At 45.5% G+C, this 24,221-nt stretch overlaps 1 protein-coding gene across 2 annotated transcripts in view; it reads left to right on the plus strand.

Moving 5' to 3' along the window:
- The window catches only part of USP7 (ubiquitin specific peptidase 7), a 57,039-nt gene that overhangs the window by 21,852 nt on the left and 10,966 nt on the right, over positions 1-24,221 (plus strand). The window contains exons 2-15 of one of the 2 annotated variants that reach the window (XM_082671270.1): positions 3,889-3,993; positions 9,061-9,259; positions 11,201-11,339; positions 11,999-12,087; positions 13,922-14,030; positions 14,878-15,008; positions 15,466-15,520; positions 16,539-16,619; positions 16,720-16,810; positions 19,076-19,158; positions 21,031-21,140; positions 22,458-22,614; positions 23,389-23,533; positions 23,817-23,947. In XM_082671270.1, the coding sequence (XP_082527396.1) occupies positions 3,889-3,993; positions 9,061-9,259; positions 11,201-11,339; positions 11,999-12,087; positions 13,922-14,030; positions 14,878-15,008; positions 15,466-15,520; positions 16,539-16,619; positions 16,720-16,810; positions 19,076-19,158; positions 21,031-21,140; positions 22,458-22,614; positions 23,389-23,533; positions 23,817-23,947 (1,625 nt within the window). Of the gene's footprint in view, positions 1-3,888; positions 3,994-4,777; positions 4,905-9,060; positions 9,260-11,200; positions 11,340-11,998; positions 12,088-13,921; positions 14,031-14,877; positions 15,009-15,465; positions 15,521-16,538; positions 16,620-16,719; positions 16,811-19,075; positions 19,159-21,030; positions 21,141-22,457; positions 22,615-23,388; positions 23,534-23,816; positions 23,948-24,221 lie in introns of those variants that run through there. The other variant, XM_082671271.1, reaches the window with a different exon arrangement.

Consider the following 24,221-nt stretch of genomic DNA (forward strand, 5'->3'; position numbering starts at 1 on the left):
CTTCTTTCTCCCACACTGATACTCTGTGTTTTGAAGGTGGTCGTGTAAATTGATGAGGTTGTTTGAATATGCTTCTGGCCCTAATTTTGTGGGGAGCTTTTTAAAAAAAAAAAAAGAATTCTGAGGGAGAGCTCCTGGAGATTCTGTGCAGTCACTCTGATGTAGCCAAGAGAACCCTCCCCCCCCCCCAGAAGATTCTGCTGCTGAGCCATGCAGACATGGCAGGGAACCATGGGCTTGTACCAGAAGGTGATTCAGGAGCTCAGAGTGGGGGCCTTACGCCACTGATGGATTTTCAGAACCAATATGCCATTTCTGAACACTCCTTCTGCAGTATATTTGGACTTGCAGAAAGATATCAGTGTTCTAATTTACCTTGATAACCCCTATTTTATGTAATATTCTTTAAAATGGATTCAGTGCCAGGAGAGAGGAGAGGAGGAGGACCAAGCAGAAGTCTGGGGGTTTTGACTTGGAAGTCAGGGTGAACTGGTAGACTGGGGCTTAAAATGTGCTGGTTAGGCTCTGCTTGACCAATTCAGGGACCGAGTGTTGGCCCATGGCCTCTGGTAATCCATGTGTTCTGCCCTTTTAACTGAGCCATGGTTTTGCTCACTGGATGGTATTACTAGTTGGGACTTTTTTTTTTTTTTTTTTTTTGCGGTACGCGGGCCTCTCACTGTTGTGGCCTCTCCCGTTGCGGAGCACAGGCTCCGGACGTGCAGGCTCAGCGGCCATGGCTCACGGGCCCAGCCGCTCCGCGGCATGTGGGATCCTCCCGGACCAGGGCACGAACCTGTGTCCCCCTCATCGGCAGGCGGACTGTCAACCACTGCGCCACCAGGGAAGCCCACTAGTTGGGACTTTTGAGGAGAAATCTGGGGGGCTGAGTCGAGAGTGACTCTGGGGCATGGCTGGATCTTCGTGGCCCAGGTACCTCCTGGTGGCAGCATATAGACTCTTAGTTGGAAGACCGTGAGGTGGGTTTAATGGGGTTGTTTGGTTCCCTCTACCCAGCCTTTTGGGGAGAGGTTTGAGAAATATTTTTGAAGTGATAGAAAATGTCAAGGCCAACAATTTGGAATTTTCTATTTTTCTCATCCAGGAGTGAGATTCAGGTGCTAAATCAGCACCACATCATTTCCATAGCAATTGGCCAGTGTTCTTTGGGGTCAGTAGCTCTGGGTTGTGACATCACAAACAGAAGTCTGTGGGGAGAAAAGCTGGATGTAAGCACAGGCATCCTCAGTAAAAGAGGAGGAAATATAGGCTTTGTAACTAAACAAGGGAGCCTTTTGTGTTTCTGAAGTCACTCTTTAAAAAAGGTATTTTGTGCCACATATATATTAAAATATGCCTCTGGTACTTATCACAAGGTTGTTGTCAAAAGGCTTACCAATTGTGAGTAATGGAAATGAACTCCTTTCGTATTTCTGGGTGTCATGTATATATTTCGGAATGATAATTGCTCTCCTCCCCTCCTTGACATTTAAGTATATCAGAGACCTTTTTGTCTATGTGTTTGAGGCATACCATATTGTCATTGGTATTTGCAACTGTGTGTGTCAAAAAAATTAGTGTTGTAGTTCGTATTTGGCCAAATGAAAGTTAATACATTGGGAAAATTCCAACTAGGCAGGATATAAAATTCGGGAACAGGATCACTTTATATAGAGTGATAAATATATGTACATGCCAATCTTGCACTTCTTCCTTGATGATAAAGACAGCCTTATCGTTTAGGATATTTCTGGAAGCTTAATACAGATTGTGGTATCAGGCGCTTTTATCATTTAATTCTGGTCCGGGGACTTACCGTGTCTTAATTAAAATTTTAATCCTCTTGTTGAACTAACTCATTTTTATGAGAAGCTTTTTTTAACTGGATATTCAGTCCCTTAGGAGCTAGACTTGAGTTGCCAACCTTTTCTCCAAGGGTCCCATGGCAGTTGGTTGGGAGGGCCTGTTGCTCGACAGGTTCCTCATGTACATGCTGGGCCAACCAGGAGCTTTTTGCAGTTTCACAGCCACCAGCCTGGACCACCGTCTCCAGGCCTGTGAAGGGTGGAAAATTGGTCAGCCCAGCAGGAATGTGTACCCATCGTGTGTAAAAGATGGGACATTGCTCAGGAGCACCTGGTTCAGCTGCAGAACCCTACTTGCCTTGCCTTTTAGGAGCCACCTGCAGAGAAACCTTTGTCATTTTTGCATTCATGCATTATAGACCATGTTTTAAAGCTCTTGCCGTAGGCTGGATTTGAACTGAGGAACTAAATTAAAAGTACCAGGCCTACGTCAAGCAAATTACTTTAAGATTTATAGTGCATTCATGTGATGTGTGTGTGTGTCTGCAGTGAAGAATCACTCTACTGCTGCTTCTACAGAACCTCTTACTAGTTTGTGTTCTCCCAGTGTTTGCTTATTGGTATAAAGGGAAATGAGAATGTACACACTCTTATTCCATCACAGTCTCTCTCTTTTATAGCAAGGGTTGCATATGATGATATATATTGCTTGGTACCTTAATTTTTAAAAACTTTAATATAACTCAGATCATTTCATATAGGTACACTGAGAACCTTAAAAAAAACTGCTGCATAATATTCCATTGGTGGAATGTGCTGTTTATTTCAAAGGCCTTCATAGGGTTTTTCCTCATAAAATATTTTGTGTGATGGTTTGATGTGGTTAGTATATATGCGCATATATATATATTTATTTATTTATTTATTGGCGCCACACCGCGAGGCCTGCAGGATATCTTAGTTCCCTGACCAGGGATTGAACTTGGGCCCTCGGCAGTGAAAGTGCAGAGTCCTAACCACTGGATTGCCAGGGAATTCCCTGAAATGGTTAATTTAGGAGGGTAAATGTGGAAATTCTGTCAAAGCACCCAATGTTTCATTTTGCTTTTTAAGCATATAAGTTTTAGAGTTTAGAGTTCAAGCTAGTTAAGCAACAGGAAAAGGAATTTCTCCTTTCCCTACTTCCCTCCCCCAGTTTTTCTGTCAGGATGTCATGGTTGAGGGGTCAGTTTAAAATTTTATGTTTTCATAGACAGCTTTTAACACAATTGCTAATTAACTGTATATATTGATATTTAATAAAACAAAAGTATCAGGAGTGGCAGTGGTCTAAATTTGAGTAGTAATACCTGTTTCTTAGCTTCCAAGGATTTCTAACGTGTGTTTTGAGATGCTTAAGAAGGAAAATCGGATGGTTTATATTCAGGAATTATTTGAGAAAAGTAACCTGACAATTGGAGTTTGGAGTTTGTCTAGAGGGGAAAGGGGAGGGTGCTCTCCATGGTGCTGAATCAGATTGACTGCTGATCCTAATGGTGTAAAGGCTCTGAGTATTGGAGTCCAAGGACACAACTGTGCAGCTATTTAAAAAACCACATCTCCTGTTTGTAGTTGAGACACTTAATTTCTATTGGAGTGTCTGATTTACCAAGGAAAGCCGACTGTACAGGCAAACAGAACAGCATTAGTTGCAGTGAGCTATTCTGACATGCTGGAAGGACAGGATTTAAATGTGAAGTATGGGCAGTAGAGGCTATTTAAATCCTAAATCCCGCCAAAGCCTTTTTAAAATTCTTCCTTTATACCGTGGACCTATGTCAAAATAAAGGTCATCGCAAATGGAGCTGATTATTGTGAGGTGTAATGTGTTTTCAAGTCCCATTTAGCATTTTGAAAGAAACAAAAGTTTATATTTAGTAAACATACTAGTAAATACTTTTTGGGTTAAAGTGCAATTATTTGGGCACAATTGGAACTTAATAGTGACTGGAAATTGTCAGAGTACAAGTATATATATATATATTTTTAATCTAATTCAAGCCATGAAGGTAAAAATCATGGAATTTCTTTGTTTTCTTTAAAGCTGGAGATGCAGATGACCCACCAAGAATTACTCAAAACCCTGTTATCAACGGGAATGTAGCCATGAGTGATGGGCACAACAACACAGAGGAAGACATGGAGGACGGTAAGTACCTGGGCTTTGTTTACGCGCATTGGGCAAAAAACTGTCGGAAACAGACATTTCTTCCTTGAGTACTTCTGAGTTTCTTAAGAGTAGCTAGTTTTCAGGAGGTTGTATCTGAGGATAATTTAGGAGCCTGTTTTGGTTTCAAATTTCAAGGTTGCCTACAGATTTCAAGGTAAGTTGATTTTCCCCAGCCTAGGAGAGAAGGTTGAAATACAGGAGTTTGTAATAGATGGGTATTTGCTCAGGCCTACAGTTAATTTTTCAGCCACTCCTAGTATTCAGAACACAAGTATATCTTACTGTCCTTTCCTTCTCGTCTGCAGCACGATACTTCTAGACACTGGAACGTGGCTTTCCATTGCATTCTTATTGTAGCAAGTATATCAGTTGTTTGTAGCTAATAATCTCTCCCCACTCCGGTTAGGTGCAAAACCAGAATCGAGCTTTGGGCTTTGTCCCCCAGACTGACTTTTGGTCTTTATCTTCTCTGTGGAAAGTGTATGCATTTGTACGTGCATGGACATTTTGTGCCTAGGAAAGCCTTTCTTTTGAGGCTATTTCTTCGCTGTAATTTATTAGACTGTGTGACCTGTGCATTTGCCAGGTCGAAATCATGAGAAGGTAGCAGCCAGTAATCACTTTATGCAGCCCCTGGAATCTTGCAGTGTAATATGAAACCATGTTCTGTCAAAAGCATGTCCATCAATCCTCATGAGGGTTGTGTCCTTCCCAGGGGTGTAACGGGGCAGTTGAAAGAAACCATCAGTCACGGGCTGCACCACCAGAAGGACTGCTGTTCAGACCTCCTGCCAAAAGTTCAGCCTCCATGAGAAACTGCAGCCGTAGTTGAGAGTTCTCTCACAGTGCGGTTTACCCCTGGCAGCTGGCTGAGGCAATATCTGAGGAAGGTAAAGAGGCGTGGTCTGACCCGCTGCTTTGTTACCTGTGGAGTGCACTTTCCACCGCAGATGAGGGCAACGGTGTGGGTGTGGTCTCTTGGTTGCTGGGCTCTTGGTTTTATTTCAGACCCTGGAGATGCCAAAAGAGGTTCAGAGAGTGCAGTTGGGAAGGCATGACCAGGTCTGATGTACCAGGCGTGGGTCAGGAATCGATTGTAGTCTCTCCTGGAGCAGTGAGCGGTCCAATCCAATCAGAGCCCTCCCGGTCTGGTTTCCACAGAGCAATTTCATGCTCGTTTTTCCCCAGGTGTTTTTACGGGGAGGGCTTGGGAGGAGACAGATGTGGATAAAAGGGCAGGTTCTGTTGGCCTCTGATGCCTTTTTTGGTGGATACTTCTTTGTTGGAAGGGACTGTCCTGTGCCTTGTAGGATGGCAGTGTCACCTGTCACCACCACCACCACCCCACCCCACCCCCTGTGCAGTCGTGACAACCGAAAATGTCTCTAAACATGGCTAGAAGTCTCCTGGGGGCCCCAGATTGCCTCATTTGAGAATCAATAAGGAGATCATAATGTACATAAAATCCCTTTTGAGGCAAATTTTACTAAATTATTGGTAGTAAATAATGGTGCTATAGAACCTAAAAGTAGAAATGCTCCTACTGCGAATTACCAGGCGGGAAAAGCATGTTACAGGAGAAAGTAGAAGTGATCTTCAGTAACGCTTTGTTCCTGGCCTTTCTAAAGGCCCAGGGTCAGGAGAGAGAAAGATCGTATCTATGGCAAGGGAGGTGGGAGGGAGATGGTTCTGTTTCTAGGAGTAGAAGCCTTCGTTTACAGCAGCGTTTTCCCAGTAGTGATAGGTGTTTTGAAACACTTAATGGCAGGATATGTGCGTTGTGAAAAGTGATCAGAAAAATCTAGGAAGTTTGAGGAGTGCTGGCTTAAGCATGTTTCTTAAAGTACGTCTAAGCTGTCAGCCTCCTAACATCTTTCTTCAAAAGACTTTTTTTGTTAATGATTCCCCAAGCCTCTGAACGTTAGAATCTGTTTTTGCTGAATCTCCTTTTAACATCTTTGGAGGGCACACAGTATGGGAAACACTGAGTTAGAATCTGATTTTTACAGAGAGGCCTTCTTAGTAGGGGGAGTTTCTTACACAGTAGTTGAGTGGCTAGCAACACAGGTTGGAAAAATGTTTAGTAGAGGTAGAGAGTGATTGTTGTAGATCTAGATTGTTGGTACCCGTGAAAAAAAACTTATTTCTGGGAATTAACTAGGATTTGCAAAGACTTGTATTAGAATGAATAATCGATGTTTGATACAGTTACTGCAAGAGCGCCATTTGGGGAAACCTCCGGCCTGCCATTTTTTTAAAAAGACCTAAAGTGGTGGGTTATCGAGATTTCTGACAAGATGTGTTGAGGGCAGCAGGTAGCACGAGCTTGCCATCCTGTCATTTGCGATAAGATGCTGGAGTAGGTGAGTCAGTGCTCTGTGGTGTTCAGGCAGGTTAGAGTCTCTGTTTGGATGAAACACTAATCCTGCAGGATACAAGGTATCCTTCATAATCCCAAGTATACTACTTTTACCAAAAAAAAAAAAAAAAGTTTTGTTTTGAAGCAATTATAGATACAGAGGAAGTTGCACAAATAGTACATGGAATCCCGAGTACCTTCCTCCCATTTTTTCATGTAGCTCCCTTAGGGGAGGGTAACAAGGCTGGCCCTATCTGCCAGAGATGGGTTTCACGTCTTCTTCTCTTTTGTAGACCCTCCTGTCTTGACCTGGTATTTAATACAGGTTTTCAGTTATTCAGTTAGTTATGAAGAGTTTGCAAGGCAGCTATGCTCACCTCTGTACCACCAACGCCACACAGTATGAAGAGCTTGGAGCTGTGGGGTGGTGACATTTTTATTCACATGAAATCTCATGTTAAACTTCCTCATTAGCATACTTTGGAAGATAATCCTGTGCCTTGAACATGAGGCAGAATCTCACATCTAGTGTGTGATTCAGCAAGTGTGAACTGCACATGGGGGCCAGGGTGGCGCCAGGCTCAAGACCCAGAGCCTTGGCCTTGGAGGGCTAGCCCGCTTCTGGATGCGTGCTGTGCTGAGCTCCCCATCGTGTGGTCCTATTTAATGTTTAAGATAAATTGAGGAATTTGACTAAAGGGTCGGGAGGAAGAGCAAAAAGGCATTTATAATGTGTATCATTTTTTTGTCTGTATAAAACTAATCCTACAAAGACCTGAATGGTAACTGACAGTCAAGTAGGTGAGTTGGGGGGGGGGGGGCTTGCGACATGATGTCCTTAGGTCCCAGGAGTGTGTCCTGCCATCACTGTACAGCAGGCCGGGTTTATTGGGCTCTGCGTTTGGTCACCTAAACTCTAGGATGGCAGTTTACAAACCAGAGGCAGGGTCACTGTGCTCAGTGTCCAGATCTTGGGTACTGAGACCCCCTGTGCTCACTTCTTAACACCTTGGATGAGATAAGCCACTTAACCTCAGCAGGCCTCGGTTTCTTCATCTGTAAAGTGGGAATTAAGTAACACCTGCCCTTGCCTACCTTGTGGGGTTTAGATGCTGCTCAAATATGATTTGTGTGGCTGTGGAGGAGTGGCCCACTCTTCTCCTCAGCCATTCTGGACCTCATTCTCTGGAACAAGTTGCTTGTCTTTTCCGTGGACTCTCATCTGTGCAAGGGATGAGGGTAATACCTGCCCCTTGAGGAGGCTCGAATGCAAAACGCACCCATCCAGCTGCTCTTCCTTTGAGGGCCTCTCTGCTAACAGCTGAGCCAGGTTACGGGTAGTAAAGAAAAAAAAAAAAAAGATGGGGACAGAGAGCCTTTAAACGAAGATAAAAGCGCTGTTACACATCCTTTTGGGTTTTATTTCTTTGGTAAAGAATACTACCCTCTCATGAGGACTGATGGACATGTTTTCCTAAGAACAAATTCAGTCACAGTGGAGGCAGTTCTGTGTGCGGAGAAGTCTGCACCACAGTGACCTGAGTGAAGTGTAGAGACGGGCTGAGGGCACAGACCTGCGAACCCCACTTTGTGCGTGGGGTCAGGGATGTCAAAGTAGCACCTGCTTCTCAGCCAGAGAAGGCCTTCCTGTTATTCTATAGACCAAGTGTGGCCCTTGGCCCCTGGGCCTGTGAACTGTCCCCAATCTGCCACGAGATAGGCACAGAGAGAGGAAGCGCTTAGAAACTTGTATAGCAATTTGGCCTTCCTGCGGCAGTTTTATTATATTTTATAAAAGTGCTGGCCGGTAACAGGTTGGCGGGTGGCCTTGGGAGAGCTGCTCCCCTCACGGGGAGAGCTGGAGAAGCATGGACACTGCTGGGTTTGTCAAAACTAATCCACAGCCTGGGTCACTTGAAAGGAATAGTCAGCAACAGAAAAAGCTGGAATTCCAAGTGTGACTTTTAGTTGAATTTGTATCAGTGCTTTGCATTTTATTGGAGGAAATCTTGATTTCTTAAATTGGCCTTTGGTCTTGCTGAGTAAATTTAATAGTTCATTTTGTTCACGTCAAAAGGAATGCCAGTTTCTTCTTTTTTTCAAATAATTCCCCTTAGAGAATCTAGTCTGATATTTCACCAAAATTGTGAACTAATGAAGTTAACATTTATTTTTAGCTAACTTCTTAGGAATCTTCTTATCTCTAAACAGTGCTGCGCTTCCCAGGAATGGCTGTCGCCCACTCCTCGGAAGTTCTTGTTTGCCTGCAAATTCATGTTTCTTCTCCACACTCAGCCCAAGTCTCAAGCCCTTTTCTTTTCCTCCTCAAGTCCTGTCCTTGAACAGATGTGACGTGAGAAGTTTTACTCCTTTTCTCCAGTCTCTCCACTCACTGCGGATTACTTGGGAATTAAGACAGAGTAGAATAGACATTCTTAATCACACTGAGCTCGTCTGGTGGGGAATGCAGGTGTGTGTTGCTAGCCCCCTGAGTTTGGGATTTCATTTACACAAACTATATGTCATCTCACAGTTTTAGATTGTTACTAAATTGGAAATGATGCTATCCTTTCCCCAAAGGGTTAGATTTTAGCAGTTGAATATAGAATGGTTAACCCAGGTTTGTGCTGCTTTCAGTGTTGTCTGACAATGCCGGGCTTGGTGATTGACAAAGCGTTTTCTTGCAGACACGAGTTGGCGCTCCGAGGCAACCTTTCAGTTCACTGTCGAGCGCTTCAGCAGACTGAGTGAGTCGGTCCTTAGCCCTCCGTGTTTTGTGCGAAATCTGCCATGGAAGATTATGGTGATGCCACGCTTTTATCCAGACAGACCACACCAAAAAAGCGTAGGATTCTTTCTCCAGTGCAATGCTGAATCTGATTCCACGTAAGACAGTTTAAATGATGCAATTACAAATCCGCAAGTAGTTCTAGTACATTATTGGAAGCCAAATTGGCCTCTTTGAATTTTGGATTTCTCTTTGAATTCCCTTTCTGCCTTTACATAGTCATTTGATTTTAAGTTATATTAAATACAATTCCCTCTTTAAAACTCACTGGTAGGTACTATATCCAAACTAGAAAAGGTGTATATTTTTCTTGCAAATAAACTGAACTTTGTGTGTTAGAATCTACCTGCCCGTGGAACATGGAATCAGGGCCTATCTGGACTAGCTGACTGCTGGATTACCAGGTGTATTTCTTATTCTACCAGTAACTGCTAGGGGGGGAAATTGTAGTTAAGGAAAATTCTTCAGGCAGACATCCTCACTGTATGTTAACCAATTTCTATGGGTTATTCAGAAAGTTAAAATTAAAAAGCAAAGTGTCGCTGTTCAACGTTTATCAGAAGCACAGTTGAGAGATTGAAGGGATGGATTCCAGATCACTGTCACCCTTTCTCATTCCACATCCATGAACCCACGGGAAAGCTGCTTCCTTGACCACGTCTCCCTGCCACCGCAATTATGGCCCTTGGCACCCTTGATGAAGATGTTCCCCAAAGGGCGCTGGTTCCAGCTGTTCTGCCAAAACTTTCATTTTCCTCTTTGCTTGAGTGTTTAAGAAGCCAGTTTTATGGGGCAGTCAGGGCCTTGGCCAAATTTTTACTTCTTGTGTTCCGTTCACATTATGATCTGATCTGATGAGTGTTGAGGCTGGATTGGTTTTATTAGTCTGACAGACAACTTGAGCCTGAACGGTAGTTTGGGAAACATCCAGCAGCCCATGTCCAGCGATGGCATCCCGAGCGAGCGGCATCCCCGCGGGAACAACACTGCCCTTGCCCTTGTTCTGATGAGTCTGCAGTCGAAACATTCCTTTATAAAAAGCTCAGTCTAATGAGTTCAGTCAAAACCTTCCTTTATAAAAGCTCCACTTTAAGTTGGTTTTTAAACATTTTACACGTTGATCCAGAGACCCTTTTGGGGTCTGCCCCAAACAACCGCACCTGCAGTTATTCTCGGGTGGTGGCATCCTTGCTCAGAGCCCCCTATACAGCCTGGTGTGGAAGCCTCACAGCACCTGAGGGGGGCAGGAGTGACACTTATTAGTAGAGCCTACAGCTTTAGGTCTGTTCACCTAAAAAATAGCTTTATCATCATTCTTCTATTCAAGTAATAGCCGTATTAGGTACTAGAACTATTATCTGACCAAAAAGCTATTGTCTCTTGTAAAATCTAAGGACAGTATTTAAAGTTCAAACACTTGTATTTTATAGATACCAGTAAAAAACTTGAAACCTTTTAGAAATTAAAAAGACATAGGGGCTTTCCTGGTGGCACAGTGGATAGGAATCTGCCTGCCAACGCAGCGGACACAGATTCGATCCCTGGCCCGGGAAGATCTCACATACCGCGGAGCAACTAAGCCTGGGCGCCACAACTACTGAGCCTGAGCTCTAGAGCCCGTGAGCCACAACCACTGAGCCTGAGCTCTAGAGCCCGTGTGCCGCAACTACTGAAGCCAGCACGCCTAGAGCCCGTGCTCCGCAACAAGAGAAGCCACCGCAATGAGAAGCCCACGCACTGCAACTAGAGAAAGCCCGCGTGCAGCAGCGAAGAACCAACACAGCCAAAAATAAATAAATAAAATTTTAAAAATTAAAGAAAAAAAAGACATAAAGCATTGAGTTAAATCACTCCAGATCACACAAGGGCACTGCCAGACCCTCTTCACATTTTTTTCTCCATTAAAGATAATGTGTGTCCCCTTATTCCATCTAAAAAATAGAAGGAAAAAATATGGGAGGTTTTGTGTGCTGTTTTAAAAATTGTGTAAAAGTCAGGTAAATCTGTCGACTGAGGCTTAGATTGTCCTCCCTGAACAGGTCTTGGTCCTGTCATGCACAAGCGGTGCTGAAGATCATAAATTACAGAGATGATGAGAAGTCGTTCAGCCGGCGTATCAGTCATTTGTTCTTCCATAAAGAGAACGATTGGGGATTTTCCAATTTCATGGCCTGGAGTGTAAGTAGTAACAATGTACTCAGACTGAATAATCTGAGCATTGTTCTTTGTTCCCTAATTCTCCATTCTTCACATCCATCTATTCATTATAGGATCAAAATGTTTGCTTTGTAAGTTGGATACGTAACTGAAAACGTGTTTTCTCCAGTTTCCTACGTCAGGTTTTTAGCAGCCAACAGGACTTCATCTCGGTGTTTTGGTCAAACATTGTAAGGTAGTTTATAGCCTTCCTGATAGGCTAGGTTTCCTTTAAAAGAAATAATACTGAGGCAGGCATAGTGCAGGGTGGTTTCCTGTAACCAGTGAATTCTCAAGTCAGCGCGTTTGGGCTGCTTTTGCAGAGGTGGAAGCCAGTAGGACTTAGGAACGCCCTGCTCAGCTCTCTAGTGGGTTCTCGGCAGCCTCCCCAGACCCTGCCTGCTGAGTGGATGCTGAGCCCCTGACACCTCCCATTCCTCCAGGAGACATCCAAGCTTTTGCTGTTTTCATTCAGAGAACATTATTTAAAACAAGCCAAAGCACTGCAAAACTAGAAGCACAATTTAGGTGTTTTGAAAAAGTAGTATTTTAATTGATTAAGTACAGGGTAATTGTTTGGAATGAAGTGAGGATTTGCGGGTTCTTATGCAAGTTGGATATTCTTATTTTTTTTTTTATAGGAAGTGACTGATCCTGAGAAAGGATTTATAGATGATGACAAAGTTACTTTTGAAGTCTTTGTACAGGCGGATGCCCCCCATGGAGTTGCGTAAGTTTTCCTTTAATTGGATGCTATTAAGAGATGTTGTGAATTCTAGTGAAAGGAGCAGAGGTGCATATATACAGCAGATAAGCACCCTCTGTGTGCTCATCCCTTGGCACACAGACCAGATCAACGGACGTGTGCCAGCTTCACGTTCATGCCTTTGTGTGGCGGATTTATTGAGCAGTTTCTATGTGCCAAACACTCTGCTGGGCTCTAGGAATATAATTATGTTGAACAAGGCAGCCATGGTTTTCTGTCCTCGAAGAACCTCCAAGACCACTCGGGCAGAGGAGTTGACGGCAGTAACTGCAGCAGCAGATGTGCTGTTATTTTGTGGTGTGGATGGCGCTGGGAGGAGAGGGTTCCGTCCCTGGGTCCAGGCGGTCTGTGGGCAAGAGCACGGTGTCGGCCTTGAAGAATGTCTCGGATGTCCTTGAGGATGTCCTTGATTGATAAGGAATGACCGGGGGAATTTGGAGGTGGGGAGAAGGGTGTGAGTAAGGACACCTGGCAGGGAAGTTTGAGGTGGGCGGGGCACTAGGAGAGTGTGAAGAGGGCTGAGATGGTGCCTTGGGATCAGGTTGTAGACGAGCAGGACTCTTAAGGCCAACGAGCGAAGAAATAAAGTGCAGCCTAGGTGGGAAGGAGTCAAGTGTAGGCGCCCCTGTCTCTTCCCGTTTTTTTTTCTCTTCCCACGTGGCCCTCCTCTGGCATGAGTGCGTAGGCTGACCCGGGTGGGATGGGCAGCCGACAGCCCAGAAGGGCGGTCAGGTCATTCAGTCCAGGTCCTGGCTAAGGTGGCCTGCATGTGGCCCTGGGAAATTTTAAAACAAATAAGATTTATTAGTTTTCATATTCATTGGGCTGATATCAGAGGAATCAGGCTTTTCTTGAGTAGCCTTTTGGAAACATACCCTTGAATTGTATTCAGATACCAGGAGTGGGGGGTAAAAAGGTGGTATTTCTAGTTAAACGTTTTGTGGGGTTTTTCCCCTTCCTTTAGAAAACATTCCCCCTATGCTTATGATACATCTTTTGACTAAGAAAGTAGATTGGGTTTTTCAGACTTACCAATCAAAACAGGTATCTTGGTTCAGTCTTGCAAAAACCTCTTACCCCCGGCATCAGAGTCCTGCTGGCCTGAACTCACAGTAAATGTCTAGCAGTGGTCACACATTTGCACCGTGCACAGAGGGGGAGGGGATAGCGCTGGGGAGGGCTGTTCTGCTTCCTATTAACTCTTGGGGGCGAGAGGGTACAGACTGTTCTCTCTCCTAACCAACCACCTGTATAACAGAGTAAAGGGAAACGGCTCTTGGAATTGAGGTCTGAACCTGCCGGTATGCATGCCTGTCCTTCTCCGTGTACGGGACGCTACAGAAAAGAGGGGTTTCGGCTGTTTCCGTCCCGCCTTGTGCTGACTACACGTGTGAGCCGATGTGTGTGTGAGGGAGCCACACTGGGACTCAGTTTGATAGAAATAGACTTGAACTCCTCTCTGAGAGTGCTGCTCTGGGTAAATGATGGCACTGCTGCTGTCAGCACACCGCGCGGAGGCCGCCTCTCCGGTGCCGGGCTGAGTTCGCACTGGCCCACGTGCTTGAGCAGACAAAACTGGTGACTGCCGGAGGGAGCCGTGTGATAACTGCCAGCCTGGCAACGAGTTATTCACTTGGAGGCGGGTGCTCGGACGTCGTCACCCCGTGTCAGGATGGTGGGAAGGAGGTGGTGGTGCAGAGCAGTGAGGTGCCGGCCCCCAGTCCCCTCGCCCACACACGTTGCAGAAGCAAGGAGGTGTCCTGTGCAGTTTTCCCTCAACCTCAAACTGATCTTGTAGGTGGGATTCAAAGAAGCACACGGGCTATGTCGGTTTAAAGAATCAGGGAGCGACTTGTTACATGAACAGCCTGCTGCAGACTTTATTTTTCACAAACCAACTGCGAAAGGTAAATGGATGGTGTTTCTCTCCCTCAACCTTCCACCCACCCTTTTCTCTCAAGTATTAAGGGGCAAGCAAAGCCCCGTCACCAGACTTGTCTCTTGCCGCGTCTCCAGGGAGGCCCCTGCTTTATGCTTATACATAGCTCTATTCCTCAGTGTTCGGACGCTCGTGAAGCTAACTTAGGTGATGAAAAGTTTACCACAGCCGACAAACCTAACTTTATTGGGCTAGAAATAATAAAAGCTTTTTTAAAAAATATGAAAGTCATTAGCAGCAACATTTGAAAAGTTTTATATTAAAATTGATTAGTTGAAAAACTCCTGGTCAGGAATCTTAATTTTTCACTTACTATAGCTAAAACTTCTAAAAAATATAAAATCTAACGGAGGATAGTTACTTGCCCTTTAGGAATGCCGTGCAAGCAGGGGAGCAGCGCAGGCAGCACACACTCCTGGTGTTGGGGGGACCATTGGCTGGTCTGCTGGCGTGTCCTTTTCGCACCATTCTTCCAGGCAGCGTTAATTACCAAGATAGGATGATATCTTGGGGATAGTTGAGTGTGGTTAATTGCAGTAGCATTGAAGTTCCATCAACTCTTTTGTTCAAAGTCATGTTAAGTTAAAAAATGTTGCTCTGCTCTAAGAAGTATGAAATAGAAGTGGTTCTCATTGGATGGTGAGCCTTAAGTCATTTTTAAAATTCTTTTTTCACTGTCTTGATTTTTAAAAGACCTTTTGACCCTTTGGGGGGGGGATAGTTAAAAGCCCTACCCAACTGCCTTCGTCATTGTGGTGTTAGAAATGATACTTTCACATAAAATTCCATTTTTATTTCTGAATCAATTCTTTTAGGCTGTGTACATGATGCCGACAGAGGGCGACGATTCATCCAAAAGCGTCCCTTTAGCATTGCAAAGAGTGTTCTATGAATTACAGCACAGTGATAAGCCCGTAGGAACAAAGAAGCTGACCAAGTCATTCGGGTATGTGTTGGGAGACCTGTCCATTCTGCTGCTCGAGGGCTGAGTTAGTGGACGGGGAAGGGTTGAGAGCAGAGCTCAGGCACTTGAGTATGTCAGGGCATTTTATCAGTGTCCTTTGTTTGACCTCTTTGGAAATGGAGGCTTTTAGAATTTTGCTTGAGAAGCAGTTCACCACTTAGGTTTACCTGTCAAGGAAAGGATAACATATGGTCTCCAAGTTTCTGTACATTTACTTGCAAACACGACCTCCCCTTGCAGTAAGATGTTCAGAACAGTATAAAGTTGTGAACGTTTTGGTGTCTGGATAAAATTCAGTTTGTCTTTGAATTATAATCTTCATAAAAATTTAAGAATAATGACTAATTACATGGTTCGGTTTTTTAGTCTGAGTTGCTTGTTAATTTACTCTTGTTTGAAATCTGGAAGTTTAAATATAAATTCATTTTATCTCTCTAAGGTGGGAAACGTTAGATAGCTTCATGCAACATGATGTTCAAGAACTCTGTCGAGTGGTGAGTTTTCAGCCGGAATTGTTTACTACTTACATTTCATATTTTGAAGCACTGTCAGAAGTTGTTACCAAGTAAAACCTCAGGCCTACTTCAGTCACTATCATTCCAGTTATGCCCATCTTTGTTCAGGACCAGAACTAGGCTAGAAAGAAAAGACAGCATGTATCTAGTTTAAAACCAGAAAGACTGAAAAATTATTTGATAGGGAAGTGTGAGGGAAAATGTAAATTTGAATAGTATAGGTAGTGTACTTTTAATGTGTTAAGTTGGCATAATTACCGGAGTTACTAATCCAAGAAACAACAGATTGGCTTGAGTAGCTGTCCTGATGATCCCACTTCACTTTAGAATAGTGACTTCTGTTCTTACTCTGTAGCACAAGACCCAGACCCCGCCTTGGCACAGAACTTCTGGTTGAGGCAGACCTCTGTGTGGGGGATCTTCCCCCAGACCATCTCTAGTCACTAGCAGACGTGCACTCTTCCAGTTGTGATGAAAGAAATACACACACACACACACTCACAGACTCACACTCACACACAACATGAAATGGCTATTCAAGGTGATTGGCTGGGCAAGGTGTGTTTTCTTTTTTGCAGCACTAGCTGGATTGAATCCAGTTCATTAAATATCCATGGACAAACCAGTCAATCCTGTTGACAGGCTCAACCTCATTAATCTCTTGGTGTGGACCAATACGAGTTAAGTTTAGTGCTCAATTTACATGCTTTTCCACAGAGGTAAAATGAATATAAAAAATGCTTCTAAAGGCACTACAGATTACTAATTCATTCCAAAGGCTGTATAGAGGGTTAATCTCAACTGTTGCATGTAGATATTTTTGTAAATATCCAACCAAGGAAGAAGATTTTTGTATGTTTTTGATAATTGCATGCTAAAGGTCATAATATTTATAGTCTAGAATTTCTTTGACCATTGAAATTTCCTAGTCACATTTCAAATTACTGTATGTTAATTAAGCATAACATTTTCTGAAAGCCAAAACTTTCTCTTCCAGTTGCTTGATAATGTGGAAAATAAGATGAAAGGCACGTGTGTAGAAGGCACCATACCTAAATTATTCAGAGGCAAGATGGTGGTATGTGATAACCAGTTTTAAAGAGTGATTTTTAAAGATTTTAAACATGCAAATATTTTGACGGTTAATGCTTAAGCCATCTTATTTTCCTTATTTGTAGTCATATATCCAGTGTAAAGAAGTAGACTACCGATCTGATAGAAGAGAAGATTATTATGATATCCAGCTAAGTATAAAAGGAAAGAAAAACAGTAAGTTCTGTGTACATAATGGCACCACCACCTTTTCGTAATTTGGTTTGGTATAATGCTTCATTGACACGGTGGTTTTTATTGAAATACAGTGTAGAGAAAATTGCCCAAATGATGAAGGTACTGAGTGAACACAGTCTGGTGACCCCACCCAGGTCAAGAAACAGAACATTTGCAAAGCAAGATGGTGGCCCTTCCTGGTCACTGCCTCCCCCTCCTCACAGGAAACCACTGTTTGGCCTGCTGACATTCTTTCCTCGGTTACTTTTGTGGTATTTATTTACGTTGATGGCATCGTGTAGGGTATGTGTCTCGTTCTCTCTTTTCTTTTTCTCAGCGTTGCCTCCATGCACTTCATCCTTATATTGAGCAGCAGTATCGGGTCATTTTCATGGCTTTATAGTATTCCACTTCAGGAACATAACACAAATGTTTGAAACCATTCTTTCCTTGATGGGTGTTCGGGTCGTTTTCAGTGTGAGGCTGGTAGGTGTGAGGCTTGTTGGCCGGTCTTGTGTCCGCCCCTGGTGCATTTACGGTGAGTGGAATGCTGGCTTGTAGGGCCTGTGTGTATATGTCGAGCTTAGCAGATACAGCAGTTTATCCATTTCTGCTCCACCAGTAGGGTGCGAGCAGTTGTTCCACATCCACTCCAGAGCCGTCAGTCGTCAGACTGGCGTTTTGGTGGGAGAATGGTGCTATCTTGAGTTCAATTTGCATTGCCCTGGAAGTCGGGGAGATTTTACCTTTTCGAATGCTTATTGGCAATTTGGGTGTCTTCCTGAACATATGGAATGTAGTTCGTAATAACTTGATGTCCTGGTCCAATAATTCCGTGATTTCTGGATCTGTCTCCATCGATTCGCTTTCCATCTCTGGCTGTGAGTTCCAGCTTCTTTGCCTGTCTGGTCATCTTTTGTTGGATGCCAGCTGTTGTGATTTTTATCCTGTTGGGTATTGGATATTCTTACCCTTTGTTCCGGGGCACATTTCGTTATTTGGAGATAGCTGATTCCTTCGAGACCAGGAGGAGCCTCTCACGTCGCCGGGGCTCTCCCGCGTGGCTCTCCCCAGGGCCCTCCGTCCTGCACGTGGCCACTGCCTCGGGCCCCTGAAATCCCCACCCTGTCTCAGGGAGACTCTGGGGCCCGTTGGGGTTTCTCTGCCCTGCGCTGCAGCCTGGAAGTTCCACGCAGTGAGCTGGGGCGTTGGAGGGCTCTCAGTGGCCACGTCCTGTCCTGCCTGTTGTCTAGCGTGTGAATACGGTTGTTGGCCTTGTAATGGAGCCCAGTGCAAGGGAGGGAGTGCGCTTCCTGTTACTCCCTCACGGCCACAACGCGCGAGTTCTTCACGGGCTGTGTTCGCTGCTGCTCGCCTGGGTTTCGGGCTCTCCGCCAGCGTGGGGCTTGCCTTTTCACTCCTGCAGTGTGCCCATTTGGTTAACAGAATGTCATAACTGTAGTGAAATCCAGGGTATCAATCTTTGCTTTTTGTGTCTGAGAACACCTGCCCTGAAGTCTTAAGATAATTCTCTTATCTGTTACTTTTTTCTCTTTTCTGTTTATTTACAGTCCACCCAGAATAGTTTCTTTCTGCTTATGGTCAGAGTGGACCAAAGGTGCTCTGCTGCCCCTTTGTCAGCAGCGAGCCCTTCGCATCTGTGTAGACCTCTTTCTAGACTCTACCTCCTGGTCCATTGGCTATCATCCTTGGATGGATTCTTCCTTCTTCCTTTTCAGCTTTATTGTGGTTTAAGTGACAGGATCGTAAGGTGTTTAAAGTGTTCATCATGGTTATTTGGTATGCTCAGGTATTGTGACAGCATGACTGCCTTCTGGTCAATGAACTTGACTTACACGTGGCAGCGTTATCAGCCGTGTCCCCGTGCTGTGCACAGGAGCCTCCGCTCTTACTCCCTCTCACAGCAGAAGCCCGTGTCCCCTTCCAAACTCCCCCTCTTCCCCCACCCCACCCTCCCACATGCCTGCTCTCTTTCTGCACTGACTTTAGAATAAGTGTTTGGGTTAAAATTTGTACTTTAACATTACTTAAGTTTATTAAAACATTGACTCCATGTTATCACGTAACACCCTCAGTGGCCTTAAGAGTTCACACCTTTTGCTGGATCGGTGAAGTTGCAGACCTGTGCTCACAGCTACAGTTATTTACATTCCTCCCTGGCGTGCCTGAATTGATTGATTGACTGTTATAATCAAAGCTTTAGTGATAACTTCGGCTGACTTTTTTCTCTTTCTCTCTTGAAAGTATTTGAATCATTTGTGGATTACGTGGCAGTAGAACAACTAGACGGTGACAATAAATACGATGCCGGGGAGCATGGCTTGCAGGTAACTTGGAGATTGTGTGCTAGTGTCCCGCTGTATCTTTCCACTTTGTTTTCAGATCTTTTGCTTGACTGTGAACTAAACATTCACTTGTATCTTTTCACATGCCGCTGGTGTTTAGAACGCAAAAGGATTTTATTTCTCAGTCTGGACGTTGTGTTAGAGAGCTCTGATCGTGTTGCTGGTGTAGACAGGCAGGGGTGGGGAAGGTGTTGTGCCTCCTGGCTACCAGAGGCAGAACCATCACCCGACACGTGTACCCCCCCCACCTCCCCCCTGCCCCAATTCCATCCACAACTCTGCCCCTTACTTCACTGGTGTCTGTGCCAGAGCTTCCCTCAGTTTCTCCTAGTCACAGATAGAACTGCTTAGTCACTGGGACTCTGGTTTTGGCTGGTGGTGGTGCTTTGCTCTCCCGCCGCCGCAGTGGAGTGTCAGTTAGTTTTCTGAGGATCCTGACTTCCAGAACGAGGAGTGCATTTTCTGTTATTGTTCCATACTCGGTGTCCCTGCTTGTTTTCCACAAGGCCCCGCAGGAACTCTGGCAGAGCAATGAGTGTTGTAAACAAGCGGCAGTGCATGGTCAGATGGAGGGGCCCGGGCTGTGGCCTGGTCAGGCTGCTTGGTGGGTCAGCGGCACCCTTAGGGTCCAGCCCTCCAGGTCTGTCTTGCAGCCTCATAACCTTGACTCACTGGCTCAACTAATATATGATTTTTTTCGGACCATCCTGGGTTTACCAAGCTCGCACGTTTATAATTCACGGTGCTGGTGAGCCCATTTTGCCGTGGGTCACAGACCTGCTGTCCTGCTTGGTCAGGCCACTGATTTGTAGATCAGTAAGTTACTTGGCAAACATGCCACTGGATTTGCTTAGGAAACACTTGAGTCAACTCACAGAATTGCCCTTATCCACACTGGATATTTTTGGCTCTGGGTGAACAAAATATATTTTAGAATCAGACTCTCAATGGACAGTGGCTGAGAAACATGATTCTTCTATTATTGTTTCAAGTTGTACTAAAACCGTGCCATTCCTTTGTGTGGCAGTAGGTTCCTGGGTTTTTGTTTTTCTTCCCAGAACTACCCAGTTTCCTTAACCATGCTAATGTACAACAGAGAACATTGCCACCTAGGACACCAGTTCCTCCAGGTGGGTGTGTTCTAGCCAGTGTTGGAAATAAGGTTTACAGCTCCGAAGGAATACAGCCGTGCTGAGGGCCGCCAATGGCCTGGTGGTGACTGGCTTTGGTGAAGGCTTATTTGAGTGAGGACTCAGCTGGCTGAGGTGGGGGGAGGAGTGAGGCTGGGCCTCTCCCACAGAGGCCTTGCTCGGGGTGTCCTTTGCCCCAGAGGCTGGTGACGCCTGGGCAGAGGCTGTGACGGTGGTCAGAGGGCCTTGCTGATACCGAGTCGGAGGGGTCTTCAGAAGCAGGAGTGAACAGTTAGCACGTGACCGTGCTCACGGGGAAGGACGGCGGTCACAGGCAGTTCTCCCAACCCAGACCGTGCTCGTCTTATTCTGTTCTGGTGTCCATAGGCACACCTCATTCACATAATCATAATCCTCTGCTTTTCCATTTGATTTTCCCGTGTTTCTCCAGAATTTTCGTAGTGTTTAATGACTGTGTTAATAGGGCAACAAGTGACTGAGCTGTAGTTTACTTCACTGTTCCCCTGTCGCTGGACATCAAGATAGAGTATAATGCAAACTAAGAGGAAATCCCACACACAGAACATTTTAAAGGCACCCTGTGCCCATCTCCCTACCAGAAGTTCCCAACGTGTTCCACCCTTGCTGTGAAACGCTGTTGCTTTTGTTGCTTCGAGAAATAAGTAGAGGTAAACTAAACCTGTGCTTCTTTTTCAATGTTCAGGAAGCAGAGAAAGGTGTGAAATTCCTAACATTGCCACCAGTGTTACACCTACAACTGATGCGATTTATGTATGACCCTCAGACGGACCAAAATATCAAGATCAACGATAGGTAATCTAGAGTGGGATGTGAGAGTTAAGATTTACCCATCATCCTGATTTAGGGGGTTAGTCTCAGTGCTTTGTTTAGTTTTTCTGTTTTCGGTCTCATCTCTGATTTATTTAGGTTTCCTCTCTGCCGAGGTGTCCCAAGAACAGTGCTTTTAAAGGGATAATTTCAGGGGCTGCTTCCTCCATATCTCCTCCTCAGGGAGCCCCTCTGTCTACACTGTGGCAGACTGAAGTCTGTGGGGAGAGGGTACTTTCTGCTGCACAGGCTTTGCTTTCCCCAGAAGTGGCATTTGCTATTATTACACTATTGGTTTACATAGGATTCGCCAATATGTTATCTCTCAGTTGGTATAGGCTTATAGAATGTGCTAGAATCCTCAGAAATGCTGGCGTAGGTGGGTGTGTCCCCCATTCCAGGTGTTTTATAGATCCTTAAAGTACCAGTTAAAAGGTTGCTACCACACACTGCTTTGTCTGGTTCAGGAGACAGAACTTGTACCCTGATTAGTTGGAGCAGTGACTTTGTACTCCTTGGTCAGGGGGTACAGCCTGACAATAACCAGCCTCCTAGAGGTTGGTCAGTCACCCTGGAAACTCGGCGGAGAGTGTGACTCGATCATATCACCTGCCACCAGCCGGGCCTGCTCGTCTGTTCTTGCCCTTTTCCGTGGGGTCTCTTGAGACGGCAGACCTCACAGACCAGCAGCCTGCAAGCTAGGCCCAACCTGCTGGTGTGCTTTGTTGGGTCCTCACCTTGGTTTTCTTTCTATTTTTATTGGAATTAGTTGCCAACGTTTTTTCAGGTCGTGAGATTTCACATAAAAGTCCAGATTTCTGGCATCTGGCATTCAAAACACTTGGCAGTGCCGGGCCTGAGTTCCCAAGGGCCGTGCTGGGTGGCAGCTGCCCCTCCACGCCCAGGCTCGTGCTCTGCTCAGCACCACGGTCCTTGTGCACCCACCTCACGCTCTTCCTGCCTCTCAAGCACCCCCCGCCGCCCCCGTTCATGACAACATTTGGAAATATCCACATCCTAGAAAAGTCAGTGTGTTTTTGTCACAGAAACTGACTGTTATGTAATATCCTGGAATTTAAAATTCCGTTAGGTGTGTCAGTGCTTTTTAGGTATTTTTCTCAAATCAAGCTTCAGATTTTGTTGACGTGTGAATAATTTGTTGTGATGAGTAGGAGCTGCCCTTTCCAAGTAAAGAGGAGCCAGTGAATTAGAAGGTCTAGCCAAGGAGTAAAGCCTAAAGGTGAAATATTTTACAAGTAAATGAAACCTGGATTTCTCTTAAAATGTTTTTATTTTAAATAGGTTTGAGTTCCCCGAACAGCTACCACTTGATGAATTTTTGCAAAAAACGGATCCTAAAGACCCTGCAAATTATATTCTTCATGCAGTCCTGGTTCATAGTGGAGATAATCATGGTGGACATTATGTGGTTTATCTAAACCCTAAAGGGGATGGCAAAGTAAGTGCTGGGGAGGGTGGACGTGATGCTGTGTAGGGGATTCAGTGACGCTCAGCTTCAGACTTGGCCTTGATAGTGAAGGATCCCTTCTTGGCCTCTGTGCCTGTATGTTCCTGATACTTTTAAAGGTGGATGGTAAATTATGATTGTACTTGATATATACATCTCGTTATTAGTATTGAACGTTGGACCTTATAGGATCCCTTTACATCTAACATGAGGCACTTAGTTTCCACTTAGAATAATCATCTGTGGCCCGCACTCACGGGCCCGCATTGGTTGTGTGTTATCGCACGTGCCCCATTACCCGCGCGATGTAATGCGCGGTCTTTGCCTGGTTCACGTGGATCCCATCACGTGATCTTCACCAGGAGGAGCAGATGAGGGTCTTGGGGTCTGTGTCCAGGGCCACAGGGCCAGTGAGGAACAGAGCCAAGGTGGAGCCCGTCCAGCTCATGCCGAGGGGATTTGAAGGCGGGACCCTCATGGCACCAGATGCGGAACCTGTAACTGTAGGGTTAGTGCCATTTAAAACGACTCCATCCACAGTGGACAGAGATGGAGCCTAAGCTGAGGCTTAGGATATTTGAGTACATTACAGAAATTGCCCATGGACGGATATTAGCAATTTCTCCAGAATGTGGGATGAGGACGGCAGAAGTGCTGGCGAGTTTTGTGAGGGTCACCTGAGGCAGGTCATGTGTTTTCGGAGAATGCTGCCTTTTACTTTGTGTGCTCCTCAAAGCGCCGTATCTCTGCTGCTCCCCGTTGCAGTGGTGTAAGTTTGACGATGACGTGGTGTCCAGGTGTACGAAAGAGGAGGCCATCGAGCACAACTACGGGGGCCACGACGACGACCTCTCCGTGCGGCACTGCACCAATGCCTACATGCTGGTTTACATCCGGGAGTCGAAGCTCAGTGAGTGCAGCGGGTGTGTCGTGCCCTGGCTGTGCCAAGCTCGCGGCTGGGCCCTGAGTCTCGCCCGCTGGGGCATTTTATACCACGTTACAGTGGACCTAAGCTAGAGCCACCTGTCCAGACACTTGCCTGCTTATGCTGCCTTACAGCATCATCTGGAAGCAGCTGGATTGGGGTTGCGGGTTTGGATGTGGACCCAGGGTGCCAAGTAATTTTACTTTGAAGGGTGGCTTTATTTGCGATGACGTGCACAGAGGTGAAGGAAGATGCGTTTGTCCTGCAGGTGAGGTTTTACAAGCTGTCACCGACCATGATATCCCTCAGCAGTTGGTGGAACGATTACAAGAAGAGAAAAGGATCGAGGCTCAGAAGCGGAAGGAGCGGCAGGAAGCCCATCTCTACATGCAAGTGCAGGTCAGCCTCTGGGCAGGCGCGAAGCTGCTTCGCGGGCCAGGGCGTCGGCGACGTGTCTGGGCAGCCCCCTGAGCGTGCGACTGAGGAACTGCAGGCCAGTTCCCTGACCTTTGGGAATGTTCTTTCCAGTTCAGGATATGGGCTTAGATGTGAGAGGACTCAGGCTGCCAGAGCAGCGGTGTCTTAGTGTTTATAAAGCATGCAGGGGACCAGAGAAGGAAGGGTGAGCAGAACCCAGATGAGGCCTGGCAGGGAGAGCTCTGGCAGCTGGGGG

This window comes from Grampus griseus, assembly GCF_964374135.1.
Source record: "Grampus griseus genome assembly, chromosome: 14".
Lineage (NCBI taxonomy): Eukaryota > Metazoa > Chordata > Mammalia > Artiodactyla > Delphinidae > Grampus > Grampus griseus.